This window comes from Cenococcum geophilum (genome assembly GCF_001692895.1).
Source record: "Cenococcum geophilum 1.58 unplaced genomic scaffold K441scaffold_85, whole genome shotgun sequence".
Taxonomy (NCBI): Eukaryota; Fungi; Ascomycota; class Dothideomycetes; order Gloniales; family Gloniaceae; genus Cenococcum; species Cenococcum geophilum.
Genome location: NW_027137643.1, coordinates 66,164 through 80,770, shown reverse-complemented (window position 1 = coordinate 80,770; position 14,607 = coordinate 66,164). Strand labels below are relative to the sequence as shown.

Below are 14,607 nucleotides of genomic sequence, written 5' to 3'. Positions count from 1 at the left end.
TTTTGACTTGGGGCACCTGCAAAGCAACCCGCAACCTAGCTTCCCAAAGCCCTCGCGAACCGCACCACCCACGCCACGATATTCACGTTAACCGCCCCAACCCTTACGACGACAAACCTCGCAGCGAACTCAGCAGTCCTCGCCGCGCATTGGACGTTCCCCGCCGCACGTTTTGCTTCGTTCGGCGAACCGACAACTCACGCCTGCACGCGCGCGGAGATAAATGCCATCAATGACCGTGCTACTCTCGCGCTCCCCGCTTCAGACTTTGAGCATGACATCGACGCAGCGGCCAACGCGGAGGAGGAGCGCGCGACACGCTTTCGAGGACGAGGAGGCGCCGGCTGTGGCGGCGAAAAGGACGAGGACGGAGACAAATGAGGCGGGCAAGACGGCAGCGTCGGCGAAGACGAATGGCGCGGCCGTGAAGAAAGCGAAGGCTGGTGAGTGGATTCTGCGTGATTGAAAGTGTTGGTGGGGGGTTATGAGGCGGAGAGTGCGATTTGCGCCTGGATGCTGAGTCGGTGATGGGTAGTTTGCGAGGCGGAATTTGCTGATGCGGTTTGCAGCATATGACGAGAACGACGACGGCTTCCAGTTCTCGCGGGCTAGGTCGAAGAAAACGCAGCCTAAAGCCCCGCCAGCGGCTGAACCGACTCAAGAACGGAGCAAGCCAGCACCGACGCGGCGGAAGAGGAATTCGGTCTCTGCGCCTGCCCCTGTGGAAAGCGATGCTCCAGTGAGAAGACGACGGTCAGCCCGACTCTCCGAGGATAAAGAGCAGATAACGCCCGCACCGGAACCAAAACCTAGACGCACGAGGAAGCCAGCAGCAGCGGAACCGAAGGTCTCTGGTGACCAGGATGATGGCGTAGACTTCGTAGGCGGCGTCCGGACGCCAGGCAACGAACTACATGTTGAGAAGAAACGCGACGGCGCTACAAAGATTGCACTACCATTCGCCGACACACCCATAATCCGGCGGAACAAGGAAATGCGGAAGGGCAGCGCACGGGGTCATAGAAGGAGTAGTACTGGAATGCGTGGGAGACGCGCGAGCTCGCTCATTGACAGCGGGGCATCGAATGGTGCGGTTTTCCATTTTACTATCAACAGCAGAACACCAAATATGTTGCGGAGGAGCAAAAGGCTAACAGGTTTTATGACACAGCGGTACCCCATGCGGAAGTCGAGACCAGGGATTTTTACAAGCATATTGAACAGACTCTACCGGAACCCAGGCGAATGAAGCAGCTCTTAACGTGGTGCGGGGCTAGAGCACTGCCGGAAAAGCCTTCGGGGAATGTTAAGGATATAAATGCTATTATGGCTGGTAAGTGATCTCTTGTCAAGACTCTGAATTATGAAGAATAGCAAGTGGCTAACGGCCATGTTTCAGCTCGAGCGATACAGCAGGAATTACTTGACGATTTCGCCAGCAGGTCGGAGATGTCGGATTGGTTTAGCAGGGTTCGCAATTTGTCTATAGGGAGATTTTGATGCGATTGGAAAACTAACATCTTAAACAGGAAGACACAGCGCCCTCAGTATTAATCAAGAAACCGAATCCACAGAATGAGAGGAATGCGTCGATGCTGCAGGAATTAGAGCAAGAAATCAAACGGTATGTGCAAGGGGATTTAAATTCCAAAGCATCTACATGTCCAGCGATTTGCTAACCATCACTTAGTCTCCAGGAAGAAAAAGCCGCATGGGAAGCTCTCACAGCGTCTTCAAAATCAAAAACAATGCCTCCACCACCCCTCCCTTCCAAATCCCCTCCGAGACCAACCAGCGCAGCACAGCCACTTTTACCACAAATCGACACCTCCCTCCTCGACCCCTCACAAACCGCAATACTCGCCGCGCTACAACCACAACCGCCCGACACGTCCACGTCCACCTCCAGCGACGAACCAACAACCTCCCCCGCACCTCTACCCCCCGCATTCACATTCACATCCCCGACATCCCTCCAATCGCGCCTCACCCACCTCTCAGCCTCCCTCGAACCGACTGTCGACCTCCTCGCCGACGGCGTCCACAAGATATCGCAGTACCGGCTCACAGCCGAGCGCGTCGCGGATCGCATATTGGGATCGGCGGCGGAGCGGCTAGAGCAGCGGGACCGAGACGCGCGAGAGCGGGCGGGGGCGGAGGGGGTCGGAGTGGGCGACGTGCTGGGTGCGCTTGGGCGCATGCTGAACGGGCGGTGAGACCGGGGGGGTGGTGCGTGTAATTTTTTTTCTTCGCATTTCAGAAAGAAGAGAAATCTAGTGCCGAGTTACGAAGCGTGATGATTGACGTGTATAACATTGACATATTGGGAGGTTGTGACTAGACCGGATATAGAAGTGCAGGTTGTGGTGTTGACTGCGAGCTGTGGTATTTACTCTCTTTTTTTCTGGAGTGGCTGCTGTGGGCGCGGCTGCTTTTGTAACGTTACGCCTTTTTCGGATTATTCATNAGGGGTGAGCATGGTGTTGGAGGACTGATCAAGGACGCTTTTTTCGGGCTTGGATGCATGGGATTGGCGATTTCGGTGTAGCTGGTTTTGCCTTTTTTTATATCAGGATGCTGTGGACTGAGAATGGCAGGGCTGCTCCAAGGAGCAGTCACTATATTATTACAAATCCTTAGGTTTGTACTGCGGCAAGTGGGTGGGTCGTGGAGGCATTAAAGTATGTTATGTGCATAGAGACCCTACCCAGAAGCGGAGGTGAAGAAAGGTCAACGGCTCTATGGATAAGTCCCAGAGCTTCATTTTAATTACTATGTAGCGTCTAGTATGTAGTTTTGACGCGATAACCGATACGGAGCTCCTCCGTATTACAAAAGGCGCCAGATCAATTAAATGTGAAATATCCATCTATATTATGAAGCTATGGATAGCTCCTCCGCAAACGCTAAGGGGTATTCGTCTAATCCCCTAGAAGCGAAAGAACGCATCGTTAACTCCCTGGCAGTGCAGGATCTGCATCTGCAGATTCTAAAAACATTCCAGCTGAGAGGTATCTTGTTGCTGTGATGGGTAGCCAGAGGTCCATAGACAGTGCTGAACGGATCATATGGTCTGTGATGTGGTCCACCTTCTTTTGGACGGCCGAGCCGTGGCTGTAATCACAAACGATCTTCGCACAAAAGCCGCACCAAAAGCGTGCGGGTTTGCTCGAATCATCACGCGTGGCGCTGCCGATATGCGACTCGAAGAACGTAGACGAGTACTGGGTCAGGCAGTCGTTATGCCGCTGCTGGCAGTGGTGCATGAAGAGCACTAGAGAATCGAAGAACTCCCCGCATACGGTTGTTTTCAAAATGGCGGACGAGTCGTGAATAGTATGTTGACATTTGTACATTGTGTGACCGGGTCCGTGGCCTCTCTCGTGGTCTCTCCATCCCGCAAGGCTGTCGAATCTGACGTTTGTACATCTTGTGTCCGTACACATGTACGGTTTTGCTGGCAAAACCGCACTTTCGACGGCGGAGTAAGTGAGTGCGCCATCGGTCATGAAAGCGTCATGATCTATACCGATTGTTGCATAGACAGGGCTAAAGTCAGTCCTTAAATCTTGCTGTGCTCCATCCTTACTGCAATCATTCACCTGGGTGTCGACCTCCCCACTTCTCGTTATCTTAGGAGAATGATATGTCTCAGGAATATCCTTATGTTCGGTGGTAGTAAGGTCACTCTCAGCATTTATAGGTGATTCACGAAAAGAATCCCACTGCGACATGTTAAGCCCATCTTTAAAGTGCGTGATAATGTGTCTAGCACGGACGTTCCAGTTCGCTAGGTATTCGCCGCAAAATCCACAAGTCCACGAATGGTTTGCATAATCCGTCTCAGACTTCCAATACATTGCTGTGGAAGAGTCCAACTGGCCGTTATGGACATTTCTGATATGCTGTGCAAGATGATCTTTCCTGTAAAATACTCGATCTTTACTAGGTTTGCTGAGACACTCGTCAAGGCGATGAGTCGATTGAAGGTGGACATCACTCGGATTTCGCAGGGGACAGAAAGCGCACTTGCTGTCCCTGGAGCCTTCGTGCGGTAGCGGGACGTCAGGCCCGTGAGCTAGACAGGTCCATTTAGTTTTGGGAAGGTGCTGTGTTTCCTCATGTCTCTTCCATGCTTTCTCCGATACTTTTTTAAGGCAGAACGTACACTGGAATGACGATTTCTTGATATCTTGTCTGCTCTCTAAGGGGGCTTGTAGAAGTGTTCCAAGTCTCTCTGGCGTGAAGGTCTCATTCTTCACATACTTCTTGCTGCCTCGCCTTGACAACACTTTTCTCACAGCATAGCCGGATTGGGAGAATGCAGAACCTGCACTTGACACCGATCGAGAGCTGGCTCGAGATGACGAATACCGTCGGCTTGGTGTTATTGGAGAGCTCGAAGGCAGTGATGCAGAACGTAACGCGGCTTCAGTCACAGATTCATCCTCAGAGGAAGAGGAAAGCCAGTCTTCTATGGGATTCAATCGACGCTTTCTGTTGTTTGTGAACCAGGTACTAACTTGGTATTCACTAAGCCCCGAAGACTTAGCTAGCGCTTTTCTGGCATCGCGTGAGGGGTATGGATTGTGTTCATTAGCCTGTAGCCACGTTTCTAGTATGGAGATTGAGCGCAATGAGAACTTCGATCGAAGAGCCCTCTGGTGATTTGGAGCTCTATCTATTGAGTATGTCGAATCCGGTAGTAATTCTTCCAAGGAAAGAATGGGCTTTCCCCGAACATGTCGTACCCCTCGACCGACAGATGAACTAGGTGCAAGACGCGCATTGAGATTATGATGCCACATATTCTCGTGGTATACCGAAGTCAAAGGCTCCAAACCAGGCTGCAATGTACCGGCTCAGTATCTTTGTGAGACTGGGAAGCGAGTAGCTCACCTGAACATCCATAGAACCATTCGGGTTTTTGTGTGGAAACGAATCAATTTCTGATGTTATGACACCATCCTCTACCTTTAGACTTTCCTGGTGCACGGAATCAATCCGATTCTTACGCCAGTCAAAAACCTTGTCACCATTGTGTGGCTCCCGTTTGGGGAAAAACTCTCCCGAAAAAGACATCTTGCTAGGCGGTGATCTTGCCGTTCCGAGACGAACGTAACAAGAATTCTGCTAGATAAGTAAAAAGAGAAAAGAAGGAAGATAGATATATGAATAAGCCCGTAAGATGAAATGCCACCAAATAAACAGTTTTATTTGATGGTTAGTGAGTAATAACACTGTATTAAGAATTTATATGAAACGATTCCTTGTAGTGAGTAAGAGGATCTTGACACAAGTGTGGGGGTGTTTCAGGGACCCCAAATAATGCGCACTACGACGAAGATTGAGGAAGAGGGTACTACCATCATTAATTGAGGGGGAAGGCAGGCTTTTTCTATCATGCACGCGCGGCCCCATTGACTGATCTTGAGGGTGAGGGTGGCTCAAGAACGGCAAATATGACAATGCGTCTCTTTTCGCCCTCAAGATCAGCAGTCATGTGATTGAGCATGCAGGCATTTAGGCATAAGCGCTCAGGCATGACATTATTACCTAGGTAATTCAGACAAGATCACTCGAGCATATCCCTTAGGCGCTGGTGCCGTCCGAACTCCTAGCAGTGTGCTGCAGGGTATGCTCGATGAAAATATTGGTCATGTACAGCTGGTCGTTCCTGTGCGTTGCGTTCACCCACATCTAACGCCACTAAGAAGCGACTAACACAGTTATACGCTGCTATTGTCGCAGTAATTTCAACAACTTCTCTATCCGAAAAGTTTTGCTTTAGCCGCTCAAAAACAGCATCGGAAACTCGCACCCCCAATGTCATCGCGTCTGTGTAAGCTATCACGGCAAAGTGCTTCTCATCCGCATAATCCGCTTCATGGCACGCCTCGGTCCATTTTTCAAGACTGCTAGCCTTGGTGATCACCGATGACACAGCCGGATTTGCACTAACAGTCTCATGGAGTTTTGGCTGCGGAGCTTGTAGGATATGCCAGATGTGTTCCTCCTTAATATTGGGGCATGCGCGTAGAATGGGAGCGTGGTGTTCCCATTCGAACCATGCGTTGTTTAGAATGGCGACACGGCAAATAGCTGTTTCACGAATGGACGTAGAGAGGGTAGTCTGCGTGCGAATAGAGCCGAGGAAAGAGTTCCTATGAAGACCAAACGTATCAGACCAGGTTGAGCAACCATGTACGAGGGAAATGGAGACAGGAACGCTGTTATACAGATGTTGGGGTATAGGCAAAGCTCACCAACCATCTGCAACAGGCGGGGAATGAAGCAGTGAGAGATCAAGTTCCAACAAGCCTGCCTCACCTCTTCGTTGTTGGACGCGTTCAACAATAGCCTGATCATCCGCGTTCTCAAATTGAGGGGGGTTTGGAACGTATGGTAGACGCATGCTGTAACTAAAGAGCTGTTGCTTCAAATTCCAACAGCGCTTGTGAAGTAGTAATAACAACTAAAGTGAAACATTGAGAAACACAAGTAATTTCTCAAGCCGCTTGGCCGAAGCTTGTGTGCGACTTTTATCGATAAGGTCCGAAAAACAACTACCTTTTCACGGTTTTATAAACTGGTTCCAGTCATTGAATATCCACTATGGTCCCACCCAAAGCATCTACAAGACCGAAGAGTGCACCAAATAGCAAAAGGAATATCAAACGGTCTGAGGGATACTCGGCTAAAGAGCCTTCGAACAATCAAGATGGAATAGTTGAAACATTCGCTTCTTCTACGGTCATTCCTCTGGAACTCAATCAATTGCTTCTAAATATTTTCAAGACATCTTTCGCTGAAAGGCTTAGCTTAAATTTTACTCCGTTATTACAAGAAGTCAAACAGCATCTCTATAATCGAGATTTTCTGAAAGCCTTTGGCCGAAATGATTATCTAGAGGCATACGCGGCAAGGTGGAGTCCTTCGAGGGCACTTGGTTATCTCGAGATTCTCAATCACCTATCAGACCATATCTCTCCCACTCAAGAACAAGAATCGGAAAGAGTCGATTTACACCGCAAGATTGTGTGCCTCGGTGGAGGAGCGGGTGCAGAAATCGTTGCCCTAGCCGGATTCCTGAGCTTATTTCAGCGCCGAGTAGACGAAGGGGGAGAAGGTTCTCAATCAGGGGCTGACAGTGAAATATCAGAGCATCTACAACGGCAGTTCGAAGTCATCGCCATTGATATAGCCAGCTGGACACCCGTGGTCGAGGCTTTGCAAACTAGCATCACAACTGCACCGCCGCTCTCAAAATATGCATCGACCGCAGCCAAAGCAGTCAATGCACCATTAGCAGCCCCTCACTCCCTTCATATCACATTCCGTCAACATGATATTCTGAGTGTCGACTTCTCCGAACTCTCACCCTTCCTGGCAGACGCGAATCTCATAACGCTTATGTTTACGCTAAATGAGTTATACTCGACATCTTTATCACAAACCCAGAAGTTTCTGCTGAGTCTCACCTCCTGCTTACAGCCTGGGGCGCTCCTCCTAGTTGTAGACAGCCCAGGAAGTTATTCAACAGTGCCTCTCAATGGAACGGAGAAAAAATATCCTATGCAATGGTTACTAGATCATACATTGCTCCACACTACCACCGAAGATGCTAGCGACCTAAGCAAGAATGAAGGACTGTGGGACAAGCCTGTAACCTATGAATCGCGCTGGTTCAGGCTGCCGGAAGGGTTAAAATACCCTATCGAGTTAGAAAACATGCGGTATCAGCTACATCTTTTCAAGAGACGGTGAATGGATTTACAAGCTGAAGGACACATATCAGAATTCTCATATCATTCCCAGGCCTAGGCGCGGAATTAGGATTAGAATAATAGCATTTTTTCGATGTTCATGTCATGGGCCACAATCACATTGCTTTGAACCCGCGATGTGCTACAGGTTTGTAGGAAGTTTGAAAAAATATCCTTGTGCTTATCTAGCTCTCATCATTATGTCGTACCGCGGCTTCAAGCACTACTAAACAAAGGCAATATTGAGATTACTCAAAAATCATTAAGTTATCATAAATGTGCTTCGTTAATTGATATTGAAGGACCGTGTCATCCCTGAATATCTAACGTCATCTCTCCGAGCCGAGCTTCATCCCCGCATTACAAATAGCTACCTAGAGTTTACATGTATGAATGCTGTCCTCGTCTTTCTCCTCATGAGCTTATTCGCTTCTACAATTAGGAGAAGTTGGCGTACGATTCTAAATCAATCAACTCCACATGTAAGAACGAGACCTCAGGATCATACACTTGGGAGTTAACATCCGACAGCCCACATTATCCCGCGCAATGCATATCCAATCGATCCCGATGTGTATAGCCATCCTCTTTTTGTGTTTATGCCCAACGACTGACATCTATCATAGGGGAGGGAACGGGCAATAACTATGCTTACTTAGTGGTCGATGATAAGTCGAAGGAAGCTGTAATCATTGACCCGGCGAATCCACCCGAGTAATGCTCCAACCGTGTCAACTCATTGATATATGGAACATTGACAAGTTATCCTCTCCATTAGAGTCCTTCCAGTTCTCAAAGATAAAACGAAGAACGGTGATATCAAGCTGTCAACCATAATAAATACACACCAGTACATTACCCTTCACCACTTCCGCGACCCAACCCAAGAATCATTAACAAAGCTTACTACAGCCATCACGACCATGCCGGCGGAAACAAAGAAATCGTATACTCTCCGATCCACCCTTCTCCCTTCCTTGCTAATCCTTCTAGCTAAAACACTTCCCGCTTCCCATATTCGGCGGCAAAGACTGTGACAGCGTCACCAATACACCCGCACACAAATCTACCTTCTCCGTTGGCGAAGCCATAAAAGCTACTGCATTACACACACCATGCCATACGCAAGACAGTATCTGCTATTTCTTTGAAGATGGAACAGACAAAGCAGTCTTCACAGGAGACACCCTGTTTATCGGAGGTCAGCTGAAGTTCCTATCAGGGGAAGAGGGAAATATGAGATAACCCGGTTTGAAATATACTGATCGCTTTTGGGTCATAGGCTGCGGGCGCTTCTTCGAAGGTAACGCTGAAGAGATGCATGAGGCGTTGAACGAGACCCTTGCTTCGTTGCCAGATGATACCAAAGTCTATGTAGGTTCTCTAACACTCACTACGCCATTCTTAATTCTTACCCTACATCTTCAATAGCCTGGCCACGAATATACTAAAGGCAATGTACGCTTCGCTAAGCGCGTCCTTGAGAATGATGCGATCAAGAAGCTAGAAGAGTTTGCGCAAAACAATAAGGAGACGCAAGGAAAATTCACGATCGGAGATGAGAAGGTGAGCCGTCTCTAGCAAATTTGCAATCTGGCAAGTAGGCTAATTCTGGTAGCAACACAATGTGTTCATGAGAGTAAACGTGTGTATATATTAATTCCTCGAGCGTATCCTACGAATACACATAGCTCACAGCACCACAGGATCCGTCTATCCAGAAATCAGTCGGCTATGACAAACCTGTAGACGTAATGAGGGCGCTTCGAGAAATGAAAGATAGAGCGTAGAGATATCAGGTGAAACTGAATTGGTAGGTGAATTCAGTATTACTTGGCGGAGTGATAGAATCCCGCATATTTTAATACAGCATAAACTAGCAAAAGTGAGGACTTAGGCATATCCAAGGGGACAAAAAGGCAAATCCCTCATTCTACATTGACAAACTTAGAGGTTTCTGAATGCACTCAAATTAATGAGGGGATGCCATCGGCTTCAAGATTTGCCTGTGCCAATACCACCACAAGGTCGAAGGCCAGAAAAACGCAAATAATTAACATTTGCTGATGTCGTATTAACACTCTTCACGATACACCGCGGCCTGAATCTACTTCTTGGTATATTCGAAAGGACATCTTTCGGATTCTTGCGATTGTAGGGTGGATATAGAATTTTTGGTCTAATAGCGCACGTAATTGGCGTTCCATCAGTGCTGATGCCCATCTCCAATGATTTTCAGGCGTGCATCTTAGCCCAGTTGCGATACCAGTCAAGGCACTCAGCATTCGCCACAGAGGCGGATGTTTTGACATTCAAACCACAAAGGATCTGCTTAACAGCACCCTCAACCCTAAACCATTAAATTAGTCCAGAGCTTCTGTCTTATCAATGACGATATCAGTTAACTTACTTCTTTCCATTGGTCGTCACAGGAATCTCCGGGCACTCGTCCACCACTCCCGGCACATGTCTCGCACTCAATCCCTTCCTCACATACGCCTTGATCCTCTCCACCAAGTCCACATCAAACGTCTTCCCTTCCGCCATCTTCAAGAACAGTACAACAGTCTCATCCGTATCCTGCTCTCGCCGGCGCCCAATGCATAGCGCATCCGCCACCTCATCCGCGAAGTGCTCTAGCAGCACATTATAGATTTCCGCGCTGCCGAACCGCACGCCAGCCGGTTTCAAGATCCCGTCGCTGCGCCCAAGCATCACTAGCCCGCCAGTAGCGGGATTGAAGCGGACGAAGTCGCCATGTGCGCCCAAGCATCACTAGCCCGCCAGTAGCGGGATTGAAGCGGACGAAGTCGCCATGTGCGCCCAAGCATCACTAGCCCGCCAGTAGCGGGATTGAAGCGGACGAAGTCGCCATGATGCCACACGCACGTGTCGAATTTGTCGAAGTAGCTACTGCGGTACTTCTTCTCGCCTTCGGCGCCCCAGAAGCTTACAGGCTGACAGGGAAACGGTCTCGTGCAGACGAGATCGCCAGCTTCGCCAGAGGCGGTTATGTCAGCGCCTGTGTAGTCCCAGGCTGCGATAGCCATGCCCAGGCCGCGGACTTGGATCTCGCCTGCATGGACGGGAGTGAGTGGGGAGGGTGCGCCAAAGAGGGAGATGATGTCTGTGCCGCCGGTTATGCTGCCGAGGTTTACGGTGGAGGGGAATGCGGAGTAGACATAGTGGAAGGTGGAGGGGGCGAGCGGGGAGCCGGTGCTATAGATCGCTTGGAGGGTTTTAAGGGAGAGCACGGAGCGTGGGGAGAGATTCTTTTGCTCGAGAACAGATAGATATTTTGCGGATGTTCCAAAGTGCGTTATACCGACTTCGTCAATAAGGCGTGGCATGGCGAGGTCGTCAGGTACGGAGGTGGAGGGGTCTGTGGGTGACAGGTACCGGAAGGGGGAGCCGTCGTAGAGGACAAGGGTGGCTCCACTGGCAAGGCCGGAGACGAGCCAATGCCACATCATCCAGGTACATGTCGTGAAGTAGAAGAGGCGTGAGCCAGGAAGTATTGAGCAATGGAACATATGCTCTTTTTTATGTTGGATCAAGGTTCCGATGCTGCCATGAACTATGCATTTCGGAGCTCCTGTTGTTCCGCTGCTGTAGAGAATGTATACTGGATGATCTGGACGAAGTTGTTTGAAAGTGAGAGTCTCTAGAGGGTTTCCTAACTTAATAAAGGAAGCATAATCATAAGCTTTGCCCGACGGCACCTCGATAGAGCTCAAATCTGTGTCAACTGAAGAAACGGTCGGGAACACAATTACGGCCTCGAGAGTTGTGAGAGCACTAGCAATCTCGCTGACCTTGGGGAGCACCGGGTGACTTCTACCATTGTAAAATGCTGCATTGTCCGTAAATAGTAGTACCGGCTCGATCTGCCGTAACCTTTCCAACACAGCATGTACACCTGTGTCAGGGCTCACAGCTGTCCAAATACCTCCAAGAGAAGTTGCGGCAAGCATTGCCACCAGCGCATTGGTATGATTGGCGACGTATCCAGCAACTCTATCCCCATCTTTCAGCCCTAAAGCTATCATGCCAGCCTGACACTGCTTCACCTGCTCTCGTAAATCTGCCCAAGTGACTGTTTCCCGCGTCGTTTCTGTAGCAGCTATAATAGCAGGACTGGCAGGATCGACTTCCTGAGCTGGGAAGAGGAGGTTCTCCGCGAAGTTCAGCTTTGCCCCCTCAAAGAAGCTTGGTCGAGGAAACATAGGTGCACTTTCGTTGACTACCTAAAGGACCGTTAACGCCCTGCTTACTATTTATGAGGACCAGGGTATTAATGTGATGCTCACTTGTTGGTATGGCTTTGAAGCTTTTATACCTGTTGAATGCCATACTTCGCCCCAGAAAGTCGCGGCGTTATTAATGCTCCACGAATGTAAGTCTTCATAATTCCTCAATTGCAGATTGTACTTTTTGTTCATGTTATTGAGGAATGTCCACATCGGGGTGGACTGTGGGGATGGGTGGACCCAGAGACGTGCGGACTCCTTGGATATGCCATTGGTGCCATTGTAGATATCTTTTTTCAGTGATATAGTCATTTTTTTTGCAATTGGAGAATGTCTTGTGATGCTTATGTTGTTGGGAACGGTGCCATTTTGTGTCTGGGATTTATCCTTGTAGCGACCATTGTCGGCTCGCCATCGGCTCGGGAAGCGAAAGTCCAAGGATTCCCGAAGAACATCATCCCCTTGAATCTGTCTCCAGTGTTCAAAAAACTGTGCTTTCAGGAGGTTACGGTTCTTCTCCTAGATCTAGATGGCTCCCTCTAAAAATATGCAAAACTGCAATCTTAGACCTCACAAAACGGGCAGAAGACGCCCTCGCTATGCGAAGAAACCTGCCCTGCGGCTGGCTTCGGATACAAAATTTCGTACGGAGGCAGCGGCCAAAAGTTCCTGGCCCCCCCCTGTGTGCGCTAGCCTTTAGTGGCTTAATGTGGCGTAAGAGATGCTTGGCGGGTTCGCGGCGTACACAGCTCTTGTCGACCTGAGTCGGGTGTCATGCCGCCGACTCAGTTACCTACTCCTTGACTCGGTCACCGACTCAGTCACCGACTCCCTATTACGTACCCCCCCCCTGTACCTGCATCTACCTTATGTATATATAGCCTCTTTTTCTTCATAGATCAATCGACACACGAGTTCTTCTTTTCTCACAATCGGTGCACGGACTTCCGATTGACAGCTCTCCTCTTAATACTATACTCTATAAACTTTTAAAATCCATCAAATCCTTGTTATATCTTACTGTTTATAATAGGTAACTTATATAAGAGCTTAGGCCCTTACTATAAAGATTTACGGTAGTATAAATACCAATATTTAAGCCGCTATTAGAATAAGCGTCTCCGGCATTAAATTACACCAGCAGTAGCAGCTAAGAGCGCTGCTGGCGCTGCCCTTACTACTATCTTCGCGATACAAGAAGCTTATAAAATATCTTAAGAACCACCCCAAGAGCCTCTAGAGCCACCCCCCGAATCACCTCCCAAACCACCATAAGCTCTACCTCCAGAGCCACGACAAAACCCACGACGGCGCCTGCCAATTAAGCTACTTAATATGATGTTTATTAAGCCCGAGCAAGAGCCATAACGGCAGCAGGAGCCACAGCAGCAGGCTAAGCCATTAAAAGGAAAAAAGCCACAGTAAGGTGGTGGGCGAGGTGCTAGATGAGGTACTGGACGAGGTACTAGACGAGGTGCTGGACGAGGTGCTGGACGAGGTGCTGGACAAGGTGGTAGGCGAGGTAGTAGGCAGAAGCAGTAATCCTATATATCACCACCACACCAGGTGGCTATTATAATGTCATATATCTACACTCTCGTCCTAAAGAGCCAAAATCCATCTTCTATACCAGCTTCCTTCCTAATTCGGAACGCCAAGAAAGTAGTTTTGTGGCTTATTGGTGGCGCATTTGTGGCGCAAGGGGGCCAGGAACTTTTGCCCGCTGCCTCCGTACACGACTGTAGATGACGTTCATCTAGACTGTATTTCTCAAATTCCAACCTACTTATTCGTCAACTCCATTACCTCTTTATACGATGCACAGACTATCCGGTCGCTTCGGGTCAAGGCCCTCCTCAGATAGTGTTGCAGTCCAAAGATATTAGAAATAGGTGGTAGGCGGTACTAGTGCACTAGACTAGGATTTAGGGTTTTGATGAATCTTCCTCAATACATTCAGCAGCGCAAGCATCACAGCAGATAGGGCCCGCCAATCTCTTTCAAATACCCCAGAACACACCCCAAAGCCACAACAAAATAATAGGTTCGAAACTACTCAACCCTGCAAAGCTTTCTCTTTTTGGCTTACTTTCTTTGCACGGTTTCACATGACCATAGGCAATAAAAAATAGCCAGGGATGATGGCGATCACAGTGGATCTACCCCCAGGGCGGTTTGGCTAAGGCTCAAGCTACCGGAAGTAACATTATACTGAGGCCTCATGATTAGGAAGTCGGGCATTTCCAGAAGCTTTCTCCCCCACACGGGATTGCCCCTATCGACTTAACCGTTTAAAACATGATATTGTCACACCGGTTCGCCAGCATCACATGTTTCTGGGATATTATGGTCTAGCAGATTAAAAATGGCATTCGCTGTAAGAGCTCTCGATTGACTAACCACAGCGGCGTATTTCTGAGCCATCCAATCCGAAAATATTCTCCCAGCAGTGCTCAGCTTACGGTTTACGCTAGAGACTCCTGAACAGGTCCGCTAGTAATGAACAAAAGAACACCATATTCATTCCCATGTGCGTTGTATAGTCAGCCCGAAACCATCTTCAAATCCTGCCTACCTGTGGTTTTACTTTC

The 14,607-nt window shown here is 48.8% G+C and overlaps 6 protein-coding genes across 6 annotated transcripts; 3 read left to right on the top strand and 3 right to left on the bottom strand.

Moving 5' to 3' along the window:
* Positions 1–274: 274 nt before the first annotated feature.
* On the top strand, positions 275–2,216 carry K441DRAFT_682539 (uncharacterized protein; the record flags this gene model as incomplete). Its single annotated transcript, XM_067651588.1, has 6 exons — positions 275–443; positions 570–1,088; positions 1,172–1,333; positions 1,400–1,470; positions 1,530–1,624; positions 1,691–2,216. 6 exons carry the CDS (start codon positions 275–277, stop codon positions 2,214–2,216), a joined length of 1,542 nt encoding a protein of 513 aa, XP_067496953.1.
* A 540-nt stretch (positions 2,217–2,756) lies between these two features.
* Positions 2,757–5,358, bottom strand: K441DRAFT_701182 (uncharacterized protein). The gene is made up of 2 exons (XM_067653313.1): positions 4,900–5,358; positions 2,757–4,847 (listed from the first exon to the last, which is right to left on the bottom strand). Exons 1-2 carry the CDS (start codon positions 5,080–5,082, stop codon positions 2,952–2,954), a joined length of 2,079 nt encoding a protein of 692 aa, XP_067496952.1. The 5' UTR covers positions 5,083–5,358; the 3' UTR covers positions 2,757–2,951.
* Positions 5,359–5,534: 176 nt separating this feature from the next.
* On the bottom strand, positions 5,535–6,491 carry K441DRAFT_670624 (4-carboxymuconolactone decarboxylase-like protein). The gene is made up of 2 exons (XM_067650306.1): positions 6,267–6,491; positions 5,535–6,164 (listed from the first exon to the last, which is right to left on the bottom strand). The coding sequence occupies exons 1-2, from the start codon at positions 6,413–6,415 to the stop codon at positions 5,618–5,620; spliced, it is 696 nt and encodes a 231-aa protein (XP_067496951.1). The 5' UTR covers positions 6,416–6,491; the 3' UTR covers positions 5,535–5,617.
* Positions 6,492–6,602: 111 nt separating this feature from the next.
* On the top strand, positions 6,603–8,004 carry K441DRAFT_670623 (uncharacterized protein). Its single transcript, XM_067650305.1, has one exon. The coding sequence runs from the start codon at positions 6,616–6,618 to the stop codon at positions 7,765–7,767; it is 1,152 nt and encodes a 383-aa protein (XP_067496950.1). The 5' UTR covers positions 6,603–6,615; the 3' UTR covers positions 7,768–8,004.
* Positions 8,005–8,155: 151 nt separating this feature from the next.
* On the top strand, positions 8,156–9,556 carry K441DRAFT_593964 (hydroxyacylglutathione hydrolase; the record flags this gene model as incomplete). The annotated part of the gene is made up of 10 exons (XM_067644934.1): positions 8,156–8,248; positions 8,298–8,340; positions 8,393–8,480; positions 8,545–8,616; positions 8,679–8,712; positions 8,760–8,967; positions 9,049–9,140; positions 9,198–9,332; positions 9,385–9,411; positions 9,473–9,556. 10 exons carry the CDS (start codon positions 8,156–8,158, stop codon positions 9,554–9,556), a joined length of 876 nt encoding a protein of 291 aa, XP_067496949.1.
* Positions 9,529–12,353, bottom strand: K441DRAFT_670620 (acetoacetate-CoA ligase). Its single transcript, XM_067650304.1, has 4 exons — positions 12,077–12,353; positions 10,609–12,013; positions 10,177–10,492; positions 9,529–10,116 (listed from the first exon to the last, which is right to left on the bottom strand). The coding sequence occupies exons 1-4, from the start codon at positions 12,326–12,328 to the stop codon at positions 10,002–10,004; spliced, it is 2,088 nt and encodes a 695-aa protein (XP_067496948.1). The 5' UTR covers positions 12,329–12,353; the 3' UTR covers positions 9,529–10,001.
* Positions 12,354–14,607: the final 2,254 nt, after the last annotated feature.